This window comes from Lolium rigidum, chromosome 3, assembly GCF_022539505.1.
Source record: "Lolium rigidum isolate FL_2022 chromosome 3, APGP_CSIRO_Lrig_0.1, whole genome shotgun sequence".
Classification (NCBI taxonomy): Eukaryota; Viridiplantae; Streptophyta; class Magnoliopsida; order Poales; family Poaceae; genus Lolium; species Lolium rigidum.
Window position 1 is genome coordinate 151,387,637 of NC_061510.1, and position 17,009 is coordinate 151,404,645.

General features: G+C 41.8%; 1 protein-coding gene across 1 annotated transcript; it reads right to left on the bottom strand.

The window, feature by feature from the left end:
- Window positions 1–7,787: 7,787 nt before the first annotated feature.
- Window positions 7,788–8,713, bottom strand: LOC124702503 (probable glutathione S-transferase GSTU1). Its single transcript, XM_047234649.1, has one exon. It carries the CDS (start codon window positions 8,664–8,666, stop codon window positions 7,989–7,991), a length of 678 nt encoding a protein of 225 aa, XP_047090605.1. The 5' UTR covers window positions 8,667–8,713; the 3' UTR covers window positions 7,788–7,988.
- Between the last annotated feature and the right edge of the window lie 8,296 nt (window positions 8,714–17,009).

The window sequence follows — 17,009 nt, forward strand, 5'->3', positions numbered from 1 at the left end:
GTAGGCAGCACCGCCCAATCTAAGTTGTACCTATGTAATTGAAAAAATTCTCACTTGCCAAAGTTGCAATGCCATGCGAATCATGATTGGAAATTCTGAAGTTGAAAAATGAGCTGTAACTTAATTCTTACAACAATAATTAGCAAAACCATAAATAAATTTGTGTTGGATATTTAGATTTAGTTAAAGTGATCCATTTCCACAAGTCGGGACAGCGGAGTGAGCTGTACACGTGGTTGGCTGGTAGGACCAAAACCAGTCCACCTGGACCATCTGGCCGCCCTCCTTCTCGAAACATCCCGACTTGTCTCCTCCATATAGCGCCATCCTTGTGGAAATCAGTGTGCATCATGGGGCCGGGGCTGCTTCCCGTCAGTCTTCAGCCAGCCGCCTGCGGGGCACACGCAGGAGGTAGGTGTTTGTTCAGAAACAGTTCGACGTGTTACGCACGTGATTATATCATGAAAAAACCCTACGCGATTTTGAATTGAAAATTCAGCTTAACAGCGTAGCCAGTGTCCGCATATGCACGTGGCCGTGTTTACATGCTTCGCTGACGCGATGCTGGATATCTTTCCAAATACATCGATTAAAAAAAGGCCGAGATAAAAGAAAAGGAAAATTATCCAAACCTTTTGATTGGAACAAGCCTAGGAAATTTAATTTATACCGAGAACATGTTGGGAATCATATATCTAGGTGCAAAGCCAAGTTGCCCACCCTATGGTTGGGAGGGCAATTCTTGTTCTGACTAGTACAAGTGCCCGTGCGTTGCCACGGGTCCCCCAATTTAATTTTTCAATGCACATATGTAGTTCATAACTCATAACAAAAATTTCAAACAAATCAGAAATATCATAATGCACTACAACATAATAATACCGAACGCAATAACCACGCCGCATCGTCCTGGATTTCATGATGCCACATCCTGATCTGCGTCTTGATTACCTCTGCTCCTCCTAAAACCAATTTTCAAAACTAACATAAAAATGGAAGCATAGAGCACGAACTAATCCCACGGAAACTCACAATCTTCTTGATGCACTTCTCGTCATTAGTCTGGACCCCGGTGCCCTAAACAACAACAGTGCATATGCTATGGTATTCAGACGCGTAACACCAGAACGAATGAGAAATGAGACAATAGAATAATGTGTGAGAATTCTCTGCACACACAAAGGAGGAGAAATGAGACAATAGAATACTGTGTGAGAATTCTCTCCACACACACAAAGGAGGAAGTTAGTCAGATGCCATGTGAATCAATAGCCAAAGGCGGCAGCGGCTTTGTAAAGATCAAACCTATCTCGATCAATTTGTAACTCACTTTGGCTTTTCAATGAGCTAGCATGTCATGCATGGAGGAGAGAATAATTCAGTTATCCCAAAAACTTGATTATAAGTTGATCTTTGCCCCTTCACATGTCATACTTGATCTGAAAAATGAGTCCATGAATACAAATAAATTACCAAAATAAATATAAGTAAATCATCTAATACTTGCACAAAGTTTCAGTGCCTAAACATTTGTCCTCCATCAACACAAGTCCATGTGAAGCAAGAACATTTAGGAAACTGTAAAACTTTATGAGCCACATTAGCATCATTTAGTTGCGCACATATTCCTTGACCTAGTTGCAAAGAAGAATTAAGTCACTTTTAATTGTGTATGCGCTATTGATTGCACACCAATATAGAAAGGAAACATTTAGTTCAAGAAGCATCTGCAGCTAAAAGGTTGTGCATGTATATCTATGATGTGAGCATTACCAGACATAAACATTTGCATAGTGCAGGGTAAAATGGCTAAGCCTAAATTGTTAGTCAGTTATTGCTAACATCACTCCAAGAGACATACATGAGGGGCACCGTTTGACAAAGTAAAAAGCAGCACAGTAGAACTTAAATAATACATTATGTGAATGAGACGGAGAGAATCAAATAGTGTTTTGCTCACCATAAGGAGTAAGAACACATATAAGTATAACCCAACTAAGAACTCTGCAATGACAGATTGGTGATCTAAAAGAGTTGGCATGGTGGAACATATACTGAGTATTTTCTGTTAGTAAAATTAGAACACCGCAGGATCTCTTAAAGGACGAAAATTTGGATTATTATTAGTCTGCATGAAATGTCATTTTTCTGAAACAGGTTTAACAATTAAAACCAGTTCATTTTAACATGATGTTCATACTCACCAGCTTTCAAAAACTCATTTGCCGGTGCATATCTTATACTTGTTTGACAAGTGGTTGCTGAGAAAGAACATACAAATTCTTGTTGAAATCATTTTCCGCAAGTGGTTTCTAACCAAAATAGAATATCAAACCAACCCTTTTCCACAGCGTGTGCCTGTTTGAGGTAATACAAAGCGTCACTCTAGGCCTATATTAAATGCAGTGTATTACCTTCATTTAGAGGGAGGATATATGTTTGATATACACCATATACAAAGCTGAATACCATGAATAGAAGGACTACATAGAAGCGTACTCTTGCAGAGGAAAAAGGAACACAAATCAATGCTATACTTTGAGAAGTAAATAAATCAATGAAAGCCGAGTTTGCCATTATAAACTTTGATGAGTAACACGGGACCTCATTTCTCAAATTTTATCGGAAAAACTACTCTAACAGGAGAAAGAAAAACCATGAGGTGCATATAGTTGCATGTACTGTCCATCTTACAGTCTGAATTAGAAAATCACATATGAAGTAGAAAACGATAAGGACCAACGTTGTTCAGGCAGCAACAAACTCAAGCAAGATGCGATATAATATTTTTCTTGTCATTTACTGACCAGTCTAGAGCTACTACAAAATATGGATGGCAGATAATGTTGCAAGAAACAAAAAAGCGACCTCCGAGGCCTTGTGCGTTACTCCCTCCGTTCTATATTAGTTATCACAATCTATTCACAAAATGTGTCTAGATACATCCAAATCAGCGACAACTAATATGGAAGAGTTAAGAAAAGAAATTATAGAAAAGTAGCACAGCGATTCAGAGGTAATCTTTGAGTTTGCCAAGGAAACTATCATTTTTTCTAGCTTTGAGCCCGATGTTGCGCAACTTGTAGCAAAGCACATACCCTGTAAGTACACCATTAGCTGACACTTTGCAAGTAGCATGGATCTTGTATTCCTGTCATGATCGGCAGTAATCAATAATTGTAAAAGGTGACGCCTTAGCGCCTTTTGGTGGGGGTGCGCCTGGACGCATAGGCGCTCAAGGCGCAAGGCGAGGCGACGCCTTCAGTCGAAGCGAAGCGAAGGAAAGGGACCCGGCCCAGTATACTCAAAGGGCAAAAAAGAATTATCCCCGGCCCAACCGGCCCAACCAGATGGGGCTGAGCGAGCAAAGACGCGCAGCTCAACCTCGACCTCTCTGTCCCCACAGCTGCTGCTGCCGTCGAAGGAGGCCATCTGAGATGGGGCAAAGAGGAGGAGGAGTAGGCCGGGCAGAGAGGCAGCCACTTCGGCGCCCGACGGTGCTGCAGACTCCTAGGACGCCCGGAAGGAGATGCCCGGAAGCTTGGCCGGAGGAGGAGGAGATCTGGCGGAGGAGGAACTGGCCGCCGGAGAAGAGAGAGCTCCTCTCTCTCTCAATCCACTCGATTTAGGTCACGGTGTGTTCCCCTCCTTCTCTCCTCTCTTTACCCTCTCAATCCCCCCAATTTCCCTCCAATTTGGCCCCAATTTCACTTTTCCTGCCGCCAGCTCTCTTTCCCGCTCACATGTTGATGGTGTCCCAATGCGAGCAGAGCGTCCAGAAGCGAGGAAGGCGACGACTTCGACGCCTTGGCGGGGGAATCTGGACGCCTTCGTCAGAAACCAAAGGCGAGCCCGACGCCCTGCCTCCTCGACCGCTCGGACGCCTAAGCGTCGCTTAGGCGACGCCTTTAAAACCATGTTGTATACGTAAATTCCTATCATGATCGGCAGTAACCACATAATTTGAATTTACCTTCTCGAAAGCTTCTTGAAGGGTGCAAAGAGGATCTTCAATAGCACACTCCAATTCAACATTCTACCCTCCTTAATTTTTTGCAGCAAAGGCCTTCCCATTCTGCAATCATAAAGCAAATTAGTATTTTAGATTCGGCTAAACTATTGAGGTCACTAATGCAAAAATGAGAAAATAGGTATTTTTCATTGTTACCATACCTGCCCCTTGCTATTTTGTGGGCCATACTGGAGAAAATCTACCAACTGAAGATCTGTGACATGCTTCTCTCAAACGTTACCCTGAAAACAGATATAGTCGTATTGAGACTTTGGGGTTCTACTATGACTCATCGGTGCAAAACCTCCGAACAAATGATGTAAAGTTATATGGATGCAAAGGTAAACAGGGTATATATTATTAACTTAACCGTTCTGCAAAATTGATATTCAAGGTTCTCTTCTCACATCTTTGCATACTGAATTATTTTAGAACAAAAGAGGAGAGCCAGAAGTAAACAAATAAGCATCTACTTTGAGACTATCAGCAAGCTTCACATCTAATCTTTAAGACTATCTTGATTAATCAGGTTATGAGCTAGCAGGAGCTTTCAGGCATTTGTTAGTATATACTATTTGGTTATGCTTCATGGGCGGTGGACATGAACGAACAGAGAAAAACCATATGGAGTACTAATAATGTTTATATGCTTCATGTATGTACAACTAATTTGCTCTCATGAAACGAATCATTCATCAGCTAGCAGGTGAATTGTCTTAATTCAGAATAAATATATGGTTTGCACAATGCAAGAGAATACAATGTAATTGTGCTAATGATGACAAAATAAAAAGCACTAAACCTAAAAAGTAAAAATAGAAGGTTGCTATTTTCTGTTCAATAGAGCAGTTTAATTCACGCAGTTCATGTCTTTCAAATTTTTAGTATAGATACCTTGGTGATTCAAGGATGCTCACAGCTCAAAACACATCAAGATACAAAACGAACAACAAAAAAACACGACATCTCCTTACACATGTCTGAAGCATGCTACATGTACCCTGATGGAGGCGCCGATCTGCTTTCTATATGAGATGAAATAATAAAACTAAGGCATGCTATTCACAAAGATAAATGAATGTATAGTAATGTACCTGAGAATAAGTGATCCCGAAAAGATATATATCATGCATCTCATTTTCATCACCTCTGTTGATCTCCATTTACATAAGAAAAAACTGATATTAAATATGCAATTTCGAGTGCCAGTAACCATAAGCTTATTCACAAGAATTAGATCATCACAATAGGAGAATCTGGTTCCAAAATCAGTATTTTCAAATTGTAGATAGTAGAGAAACAATGATTTGTAGCCACCAATCCCTGTATTATTATTGGATTTACCTCCAGCAGCTCTCACATGTCAGAATTAACTCATGTGTGTTGGTAGTGTTAACTCCTGTCAGAAGAAGGATTAAACCAACATGAGCTCCTAGTAGGATATATTAGGGAAATACAAAATATGAGTAGAAGATATTGGCAAACTTCTTCTGTTGAACATCCCATAAAACAGTAACTATGTTGCATCCTTTGTGGCTTTGGCTGCAGTCTGCAGAGTTATAAAATTATAGCAGGGTCCACACAGTAAATGTTTGATAGTCTGTCGAACATGAAAATAACAAGTACGTACAGTCTAAAGTGATACACAGGGATTAGTGAAAATTCAGCCCGAAGCCATACCAGAAGCCCGTCCTGGCCCAAAGGATGGCCAAGTATACTCGGCGCTGGATAAGTGAAAAATGATAAGTTTCAAAACCTTATGTACTACATACCCATGATTAACAACATAACTGGAACTTGAGAAAATGGTCGCGAGGTTGAAAGGCAATTTTCAAGTCATAGTGTACAGTGTTCAAGTCCTGTCTTGCCTAGTCCCTATTTTTGTAAGGTTTGACAACATTAAGTTAAGTTGCACCAATGTGCATGAATAAAAAAGGGTATGCCCTATCTAAATTTGCTACTTCACACCAGGAACGGGACAAAGAACCAGGAATAGGATCATAGTGCAATTACTGGAAAAGGAAAAAAAAAATAGAGAAGCTGGTGTTTATGTCTTGTTAAACCTGAGTCAGCAACTCAGCATGATGAACACCTCAGCATTTCATTATTCACATCGTGGTTTATATTTCTTGTTGAGCATACAACATAAATTTGTGCCTGCAGCCTGTTTGGATTTTCCTGAAACACCTTATATGCATAGATACAAAACATCAACAGAAACAAAGATGAGAAATTGTGGGTAGGGGATGAGAGAGTAGAGGAGCTTATGAGTGCCCTTGCCTGGCTTGTATTGGTCAAGAATGGCATTGGCGTCCTCAAGCCAGAGGATGATGGAAAGGGGCTTCAAGGAGATGATCTTCCACATCACCTCTTCTCACTGCTGCCTCTCGCGAGGAGTCTCGCCGGCAGAGGCCGGGCCGTCGCAGGGAACAGTGAAAGCGGCCGAGGCATCATGAGATCTCCGGCGGCCAGTGGGGAATACAAGACGAGGTCAAGAGGGGTGGTCTGAGGCGGATTCATGGCGGTGGGGAGCTGGCAATCCCCGATCCGGCGTGGCAGCAGTGAGACTCCACCGGCCTGCCCAGGTGTGCCTTCCAAGCCAACAGCCTGGCCAGAGTGGAGGAGGCATTCAGAGGGATAGGAATAGCTCCACATGATTGGGAAGTGGGAGGAGGCGGAGGGTGGTCGGCGACAGCAGCTACGCGGGGGAGGAGAATGTCGACTTCGGAGGCGAGGGTTTCGGGTGCCTGGGTTCCTTTCCATTCTGACGATGTAGTTGGGCTTGGCCCAGTTGGACGCGTGCGGGACGACGGAACCCTCGACGAAGCGGGTTGACGACGAAAGGGCAAGGCGTATTGGCAGAATAAGGAATATCTTCCTTCTTTTTAAGTAGTGTAGATTCTTGTTTTGACATTGCCACGCAACAACTTGTCATGAGGTCGCACCCTAAATCGACACTAATATTTGGCGACAATCCAGAGCAGTACCCAATAAAAGTTGTGGCAGTGCTAAAATTGCATAATTGCCATCCAGCCATTGAGTGAAAATTGGTTGCTTTAAAATAACAGTCGACTGCTAATGCGTCGTGTCTAATATACTCTTTAGATGCTATACTTCCTCCTACTATAAATAGGTTGCGCATAAAGTTGAAATATAATTTTAGATAATATGTATTTAGTATAGTAGATCTTTATATTATTATCTATTTATTATTTCTTAAAGTTTGCAAAATCTGATTTGCACGAAAAGTTACTCACAACATAGTGGGCAGCAGAAGGGAATAAGTTGCAAAAGTAAAATGCAGCACCACAAACACTCATCAATTGTTGCACTAAGACGAGAGGCTTGCTTCGGTCTCCCCCTCACCAAAACTTGAATGAGTAAGTTTTCCTTGGTGCTTCTTTTCTTGGTCCGCAAAAACCCATATCAAGCTTCATATTCTCTCGTATAGATATATTAGGCGTATTCAATGTTCCTACCAGCCGTTGTGATCGACGAAATATTTTATCCACACGTTTCTGTTTTCAGCGTACGTTGTCTACGCGTCTTACTACTGAATAATATAGACTTAAGCGGATTGTACGGGCTCATCTAGGCTTGTATTTATGTGTTTATACGGGCTCCTCTAGGCTTGTATTTATGTCTTTATATTCACTTTTAGTCAATGCGCCCCTAGTTACGAAGAGGTATAAAAAAAAGATTTTGGCCGTTCATGTGTTTCAGTTCTGAATGTGTTTCGGTTCACCAAAGTTTAAATGCGGAGCAGACCGATGCATAAATCCTAAAACGACGACCAGCTTTTATTTTGTTCCACACAAAGGAATCAACCCGCTTTGACGCACACCCGTATACAACACGCACCCACACATGGCGATCAAACAAGGACAAGTAACAACCGCATACTACGCGAACAAATCCAGCAAACGTATGGCACGCACTGAGCCGCCCATCGCTCGCTACCAGAAGATTGCCGAACCTACTCGATGCCGTACTTCTTCTTGAGGACGCCGATGAAGTCGTAGACCTTGTCCGGCGAGTAGAGGCTCTTGGCCACGCTCTCCCTCTTGCCGACCCTGTCCGCCCACGCCGCAATCTTGGGCGCAACCTCAGCGACCTTGAACTCGCCGAGCTTCTCGTAGCTCTGGAACCACGACGTGAAGGGCGCGAAGGCGGCGTCGACGAACCCGAACCCATGCTCCCCGCCGAAGAACTCCTTGTCCCCGAGCTCCGTCTCCAGGGTCTTGAGGATCTCCAGCATCTCCGCCCTAGCCTGCGCCTGCGGCTCGCCCTTGAGCTTCCAGAGCCGGGCGCCGCAGTCGTAGACCTTCTTGTCGACGTAGTCGGCCCAGAAGCGGGCCTGCGCGCGCGCGTAGGGGTCGGCGGGGAGGAGGGAAGGGGTGTCGGGGAAGGCCTCTTCGAGGTACTGCACGATGATGAGGGACTCGTTCACGGGCTTGCCGCCGTGGAGGAGCACCGGGGTTTTCTTGTGGACTGGGTTGGACTGCAGGAGCCGGTCGCTCTTGCCGGCGAGGTCTTCTTCGACGTACTCGTAGGGGAGGCTCTTCTCGGCCAGCGCGATGCGGACGCGCTGCCCGAAGGGCGAGACCCAGAAGTCCAGGAGGACGAGGTCGGAGCTGTTCTTCTCGGGCGCCATTGTTGGTGTTTGTGGGGTTCTGAGTGTTGTGCGGATGAGTAGTCATCAGGATGTGGGTGAGCATTTATAGGGGCCGTGCGGCCGGGAAGATGAGCGGGTGCCCCGGCGGCTTCCGGAATGGTCTAGCAAGTTTTGACTCGAGAGATGGCATGGCAAAATCGAATTGGTGGTTCGCGGGTGTCAGTGTGTCACCGCTTGCGTCACCCAAATGTTCGTAGGTTTCCGTCTGGTTAGAACAATTTCAATAGTGCAGCCAGGTGCTGGCTATAAGGCCAGCTATAGTTAGCTTATAGCTAACTTGTACAATAGTTGGCTTTAATGATTGATAACTTTATTGTAAAAGACCCACCACACATCTAAAGGTATGATTGTTGCACCCCCATGGGGCTCTCACAGCGATTTCAGCTTCTCCACCATCGGATTTTCTTGTCTGGTCAATCTGGTTCGTTGGATGTTGGCTAAGAGAGAGGCTGCTGGTTGGCTGGGCTGCTAGCGAAAACCATGCAACGTCGGTATGATACCCGCATCAGGCTGCGTCTGGGCCCGAGCATCGCGCGGACCCGCCTGTCTGCCACTGCGGCTGGGATCTCTGTCGGTACACATTTGCGTCAGGCAGTGGATCTCCACCCGCAGGGGTATTTTTGTCTTTCAGCACGTGCCATATAAAAAACGAGATCGGTTTGACCGAAACCCTAGCCGCCAAGCCCAATCGCTGCGCATCCTCTCTCTCCCCAACCCCTATCCCCGTTTCTCCCCCAATCCCCTCTTCGATCTCTCCCCCAATCTCCTCCACCGTCCTCCCTCCTCCAATCCCCTCGCTTCGCCGCGCACCGAGCCATGGTGTCGCTGCCATCTTTCGCGCCCCCGCGTCTCCTTGCGATCTGGGGCTGCGGGATGGGAGGAACGGGGCGGAGGTAGGAGAGGGGCGGTGGTGTGGGGGCGAGGCAGTGGCGGAGGGGCCAAGCCAGCCACCGGTGCCGGTGGAGATGGGGTCGGGACCTCCATCCCCAGCCCTTCTACCTCGAGCAGCGGTCGGCTGGGCTCAGCCTCCTCGGGCCCCATCTCTCCACGGCCAGACCTGCCGATTCCAGGTGCCCACCCCTCTCTTCCTCTGCTCCGTCTTCTTCCCCTTCCAACTGCACCCGAGTCTGGGTTTTTATTTTTTCCTCAGCTCCGTTCTTCGCCATGGCAGAGCTCCTCTTTTTCTTTCCGTTTCTACTTTCGCATCTTATGCCTGACGTGCTTTCCTTTCAACTTTATTTCTTCCTTTGCAGGTCGTCGTCTTCCTGGGATTGCCGTGAGGGGTTGCGGCGGCTGCTTCTGTTCGGCTGCTGCTCGATTGTACTGTCGGTGAGTTCCCTTTCTTCCATCCTCCCCTGTACCGGTTATTCCAGATCAGGGGTGTATCGGTAGATCCACCATCATATTCTGGTTGAGGTGTCCATTGGTGGCTTCATCCTCTCTGCTGTTTGTGTAGCAGATGTTTGGTGCATAATCGGAGTATATGTTCTCTGAATTTCTGAAAAGTCAAGCTACATGTTTGTCTCATTCAGTTATTAGGTTGGCCATAAACTGTGCAACTATTATTAGTTCGTATACAAACTGTTGTGAGAAACAAAACTTTCATATGGCATCTGACCTGCGAAGCTTAAAGTGCTTTGCCTGGTCTTATCCATGTTTATCTGACCTTCTGGAAAGTCAGGTTGCCTGTACAAAATAGCAAAAGTGAGACAATTAGGTTGTAAACTGTACAGCTACGACAAACTTTCTTTCCCGTGTTTTCATGATTAGAGTAGGTTAATGGGGTTTTCCCATAGATAAATATAAGCAGACCTCCGTTAGACAGTAGCAAAGCTGGAACATGGCTTGCTTGAGTTCTTTTTGGCAGAAAAAGATACACATGTCCTGTTAAACTTTGCAGCCTTTGAGCAGAGCCGAATTAGAATATTATTCTGAAGTACTTCTGGTTAATCAATTACAGGAGCCAAGTACACCTAACAAGATGAAAAGGATATTGCTGGCTTTGAGTTTTTTTGGGGAGAAAAATATGTTAAAATTTGCAATCTTCCAGTACTGAAGTACACATAGATAAATGTTCTTCCTCTCCCACCTCTCCTCACATTTTTATGTGACTCCCCATCCAATTTTCTTTATGTCAGCTTGATTGATCTGATTTGCTCTGAATATGCTTTCTCTGGCTTGATAATGTTTATGCATACGAGGTGTTTGACGAATTGTACACATGAGGTAATATGTTTTCTGTGCTTATGGTGCAAGCAGTGAGTTCCAGTCGAGGTTAGCGCGAGATTGCCCTTACTTGAGAATCAAGATATTTGGCCTGCTATGGCATGGGTGAAGATGGTTCCTAATGGTGGAACTCACTGACCTGATTCAGGTAATGACATCCTCTGCATGCATTTTTTTTAGAGAGGATGCTCATGCATGTTAGCATCTATTTGTTTCGCTCAGATAACCAGTGTGCTTCAAAAAGATTAAATGCGAAAATTTCATTGGTGTTGCAGGGTGGTTTTATAGGGCTACTCCGTGGGATCAAAAAGTTTGATGCTCGAGGGGCTTCAAAATATCCACTTATGTGTGTACTAGTGGATTCGTCAGTTGAGGTCTGATCGGTACTAATCACAGAATCAAACAAGGAATATTGCATGCAATCTTTATTCATTCATTCAATTGCTTAAATAAACTTTGGAATTGGCAGGGGTTATATGTCAGTTTGTGTAGGCATACATGTTGAGAATAGTCCCATATATCTGTTTTTGACTTGCAATCTCATACTATAATTTTGTTTTCTTATATTTCAAGGAATTATCATTCTCTTTGTAGGCCAAGGATAAGCCAATTGTTCCAACGGGCAGTTCCAAGAGACATATGAGCTCTTTCTTTCGGTTAGTGTTCAATGCTCCCTTCTTATTATTAATTGATGTATGCCTTCATGAGGTAAGCATGTTGTTCTTTTTAGGAGCCAGACATTTTGGTACAGAGAGATGGTGGCTTGAGATATGGGCTCAATATCATCATTTACCTAAAAATTTTGCTCTTTGAAAGCGGCAACTACAACATGGTAGTGGGCAACCACCTCTGATTTATTTTGAATATGGTTCACTATGTTTAGAAATAACTAATACATTCGTAATTAATTGAATTATGTTGATAGCTTAATTAATCAATGCACACATATTATATTTTGGCTACAGGACAAATTATACAAGCATGCAAATCAGACAGTCTCCCATGATACATGTTAATTCAATTTTATTTTTATGATGGATTCCGGGGCTGAATTACCGCTGAGTGGTGAGTGATGGGGTTGATTTGCTTGATGTTATGCCTTTTTGTTTGGTACAAGTTTAGTTCCGAAATGCTAATTTGTTGTTATAAAACTACAACATCATTTCCCCATCACAAAAGCACAATATTTTGGTTCTCCGTGCAATCCAGCGATTGCTCTTTAGGCCTATTGAAAAGAGTTGAGGCCTATTAGAATGCTGCCCAAGATTACAGACCAATTTACCTGTATAAGCTACACAGAACAGTTTTGCCCTCTGCCCTTAATTTTCCTTAAAATTTGTGAACATGGGGAGTACTCAAGAAAAATATATATTCAAATTAGCGCAGCGCCAATATGGATTGTAATTGTTTACTGTATGAATAGCATTTTGCAGTTGCCTAAGATTATCTTTAGCCTCCATTGACTGAAATTTACTCATTCATTTTAGGTGCTTCGGCAGCTGGTCATTTAAAGGGATTCAAACACCTTCTGACCATAAGCATGATGGAGTGCAGCAACTAACTTGGCTTCTTATTTTGGAAATCGCAACTGGTGTTCTGCTGCTTGGTTTTGTGATCACTGGTGCAATCACTGCTTCTGCATATGCTAAAACCTTCTATAACAATATCGGCATGGAATAGATCAAAAAGTTGGAGCGACGAGATGACAGTATTGATTGGTTGGTATTAGGCTTATCATATAAATATGATGTTTGATTACATGATTATGTTTCTATCCATATATTGTGGCTGAAGTAGTCATGTTTTTTTCAGATTCTGATATGCTGAAAAGTTTGCCGAAGTTAAGTCGCCAGGAACTTGAAGTGGACTGTGAGGACTTTAGCAACATTATTGGCTCAACTCCAGATACTGTAGTCTACAAAGGAACCATGAAGGATGGACCTGAGGTTTCTGTTATATCATTATGCGCCTTTGACGGTCATTTGACTAGCCAGCATGAACTCTTTTACCAGAACAAGGTAAATTAATTAGTTTGTCTAAAATCATGTGCAAACATGCTTTTTTATTTAAAATAAAATAAATAAATAGATGGGATGAATCTTGTAGGTTATCGATCTGGCAAGGTTAAATCACGAGAACACAACAAAGTTTCTGGGCTATTGCAGAGAAAGTGATCCATTCTCCAGGATGTTAGTCTTTGAATACGCATTAAATGGGACCCTATATGAGCACCTACAATGTAAGCTAGCTTCTTTATTGTGTTGATTATTATGTGCAGCCCAGTAACTGCATTTAACATGGGTTGCTGATTTATTCTCAATTTGATTTTCTCATAGATGGGGAAGCAGCCCAATTCTCTTGGCTGAGGCGAATGAAGATAGCAATCTGTATTGCCCAAGGTTTAAGGTACTTTCACACCGAGTTGCAACCTCCGTTTACGTCACAGAAGATTTTACCCCCAAGGTACCACATGCTTTTTTTAGCTGTATATACGTACTAGCAAATACTTCTGTGGACCTTACCTTTCAATGAATAGCCACATATTATGAGAGGTGGTTTTCTAATAGCATCTATTCGATTACAAAAAACTGAACCACCTATTACGAAAGTTGGTTCTAACACAGAAATGTTGATTCCAGTGTTTGAGATTCTCAGGTTCGCTTTCTGCAGGTCTAACCACAAATTTGACTAATTCAGTTTATTGTCGAAATCTCGTATTTGATTTTCTAAAGGTTGAATCACAGATTACTGGAGTTGGTTCTCTAATTTATTTTGAAACCTCATATCTATTTTTTAGTTAGCGCTGTAAATTTGGAAGCTCTGATATTTCTTTGCTTGTGGTTGCTGGTTGTTTGAGTTAGGTGTGTCAGAGGGCGTTAATCGCAGAGGCCATCGCTGGGTTGTACTTTTGTTCAAGTCCTTACCTCTCTTTCCTCCTTACATTAGTACGTTATTTCCCTTACTGATTATTGGTGCTCTAGCTTTGTCCAAGATGTTGCTATCACTGTTGTTTGGTCAAAGCTCTTTGTGTGCTTCTTTCAACGATTTTCTTTGCTTCCACTTGGTTATGGGGCTCTAGGTGCTAATATATTCATTTTAGTCCTTTTTCTAGATGCCAGATCATTTAACCTAACTATTGTGTACTTTGTAGGATCAAATAACTTAGATGTATGCCAGTTATTTCTGTTTGAGAATGTTCAGTTTCCATGCGAAATGTATGTTTCTTAAATATTTATCTGCCCTTTCCTATTTTAAATGGTATTCATTTAAGTTTGATTTATTTGGCACCGTCATTATGGATTTAGGATCGTTTCCTTTAGTTCAGGCTTGGTTAGATGGGTAAATTTTTTATTTCTATGCAAGATTCCTGTAAAGAATGAATAAAGGTGCTTTAAAATATTTGCACGGAAAAATATTTAGAGGAGAAGTGAATCATACATGTTAAGAAAGAATATGCAAACTTTTCCGGGTGCTTAGTGTGGTAAATCGTATAATGTCCGTTTGTCAACATTCTGCAGCATAAATGCACGTGCAGGTTTTTTTGCTGAGATATCAAAGAGCTATCAAGACATTGTTGTACTATTAGTTTCGTGGACCTTTGTGGCAAGCTAATTCTGGCCCATCATGGAAGCTCACTTCCATGTGGAAATTGTTTGATATTCAATGATATGCCCTTTCCCAAAAATCTTAATTGTGCATTCTAGAAAAAATAAACTTAACTGGTGTGCCTCCACACAGTTGTATAAAGGCATAAGTTTGCTGAAAATAGGATTCATCTGCTGAGTGGGCAATGGTGAAAACATAAGCGTCTGGTCTGATCCATCGATTCCTAGAGTGAGCACACGCAAAATCAAGATCTATGAATCCTTTGGCCTGAAGATGGGATGTGGAGAGCTATTCCGACAACACTTTAGCCTTAAGATGTTGACATTATTCTTCAGATTCCTGTCCAAGAAGACACATGTGACATCCTCTCATGTCATCATGATAAAAAGGGTTATTATGTGTTAAATTAGCTTATAAAGTGGCAGCAAAAGAATCATCTTCAGGACTAACCTCTACTTCTAATGCAGAGGAAAAGAAATTTTCCTTTTACTGGAAAAAGCTATGGATGCTCTCTCTCTTTCCCAACAAGGTGTTCCATTTCTATGGATAGTAGCAACCTCCAGCCTACCCCTAAGAATGAAGTTCTTCAGGAAATAAAGGTATTCATATTGATACTCGATGCCTGCTTTGTTATAGATTTGATGAGGATTGAGGCCACATCTTCTTGAAGTGTAAAAAAAAGAAAGAAAAAAAACTGTGGATAGCCTCTCTTCTTGGACACGTTAGACTTAGTTTAATATCCTGCTCTGACTCAAAAAATTATTAGAGGAAAAATTTAAACTGAAATAGGAGTGTCTAAGGTTTTGCCTTCTCTTATGATTGTTTATGGTGGCAAGAGAAATAAGGTAAAACAAATGGTGAATTCATAATATTGGTAGACGAATTATCCTATTCTACTATCACTTATCTGATTGTTTGAAGGCTAAGAATCGGGAAAAAGTGCTCCAAAAGGAGAATGCACAAAAGTGGAAAACACCACGTTCAGGTATTCTGAAGATAAACATCGATGGCGCTTTCAGGTAGTCATCAAAATCTGGAGCCAAGGCGCCAAGTTCTGTAATATAAATGTCTTGTTGCATGCTACATAACAAAGATAATTAATTGGACCATTATTGATAACTCATATTTATATGGGGTTAGAAAGTTACACTAATTTATGATGCATTAAGTAGTGTATAACATTGTTAGCTTGATATAAAAATATTGGGATGTTCAAGTTTTTGGGTGAAAGTCCAAGTGCTTTTGTTTCCTTCATCCTTTGGAAAATGTATTGTGTGTTTTATTTTATTTTAAGAACAGATCAACGTTATTAATTAACTATTAATAAGAATATCAATTAAGGAGTGACAATCCTGATGGTCCATCCGTTCCATTTTGTAGTGCATGTTTAGTCTATTTCATGAAATAAGGATGCCACTAATATTACAGGGAAATGACCACGGTAGTCGATGGTATTATTTTTTTGAGAATATGAGAGAACTATTAGTATGTATGTTTAGCCATAAATGATAGAGATAAATAAATGAGTAAAAAAGAGAGAAGGACCATTAGTTCTACATGCAAGTTTCATATAATCTAAAATATTTCCAAATTTACAGGATTTATATTTTTAAATGGAGGGAGTAGCATTCAAATTTCACACAACTCAGCTATGTCTAGATGATAGATGCAAGTGGCCTCTTCTTGATGTGGCTGAACATGCTGATGCGCTCCTAGATGGTGTGCCTTATACCTAGGCTCTTATGTGGTAAGTTTATAAATTGCTCACTATATTGTTCTTTACTGGTATGAATAAATAGGGGTAAGCTGTTTAAAGTTTACTATAGAGAAGATCTACTGCATCTGGCTTTTCATTTCTCATGAGATGTGTTCTTTATATTATATTTATCTTCCTTTCTCTATAGATCATGTTTTGTATACTATGGTACCTTTGATTTATAACATTCAAGATAAAGGACAGGCAACTGAGCTGATGAATAACATTTTTTGCAAGGATACAATTGTTGACATAGAATCAACTATCAAACCTAGCCAGATGATTAAAAAGCAAGTAGTTCTTCAGCAATCACACGTTATTGTACAAATTATCCCGGTGGTTAGATATTTTGCATCTGTTCGATAGGTCTTGATAAAATATATTTATTGCAGATGTGTGTCACAGCCTGTCAAAGATGTGGCAGCCTGGCAGGTGTAGCTGACAAGAAAAACAACCCTTAGACCGTACAATTTCCAGCTTCACATTAGGTATACATGCTGAATTTGAGTCTATGATAAATTGTCGCTGAGTCTGTATTGTCTACCATCTGATTGTTCTAAGTTGTGATTTGGCGTTGATTGTTGTGTGATTTAGTTTTCATGAATGTTGCATCCAGGTGCCATAAACCACTGATATTTGTTTGCTTCATGTTATCTACCTAATGTTGGATCTGAGGATTGTGTTCCTCACTTTTGTTGTGGTATTGTACATATAAATCAAGCGTATGATGCAAT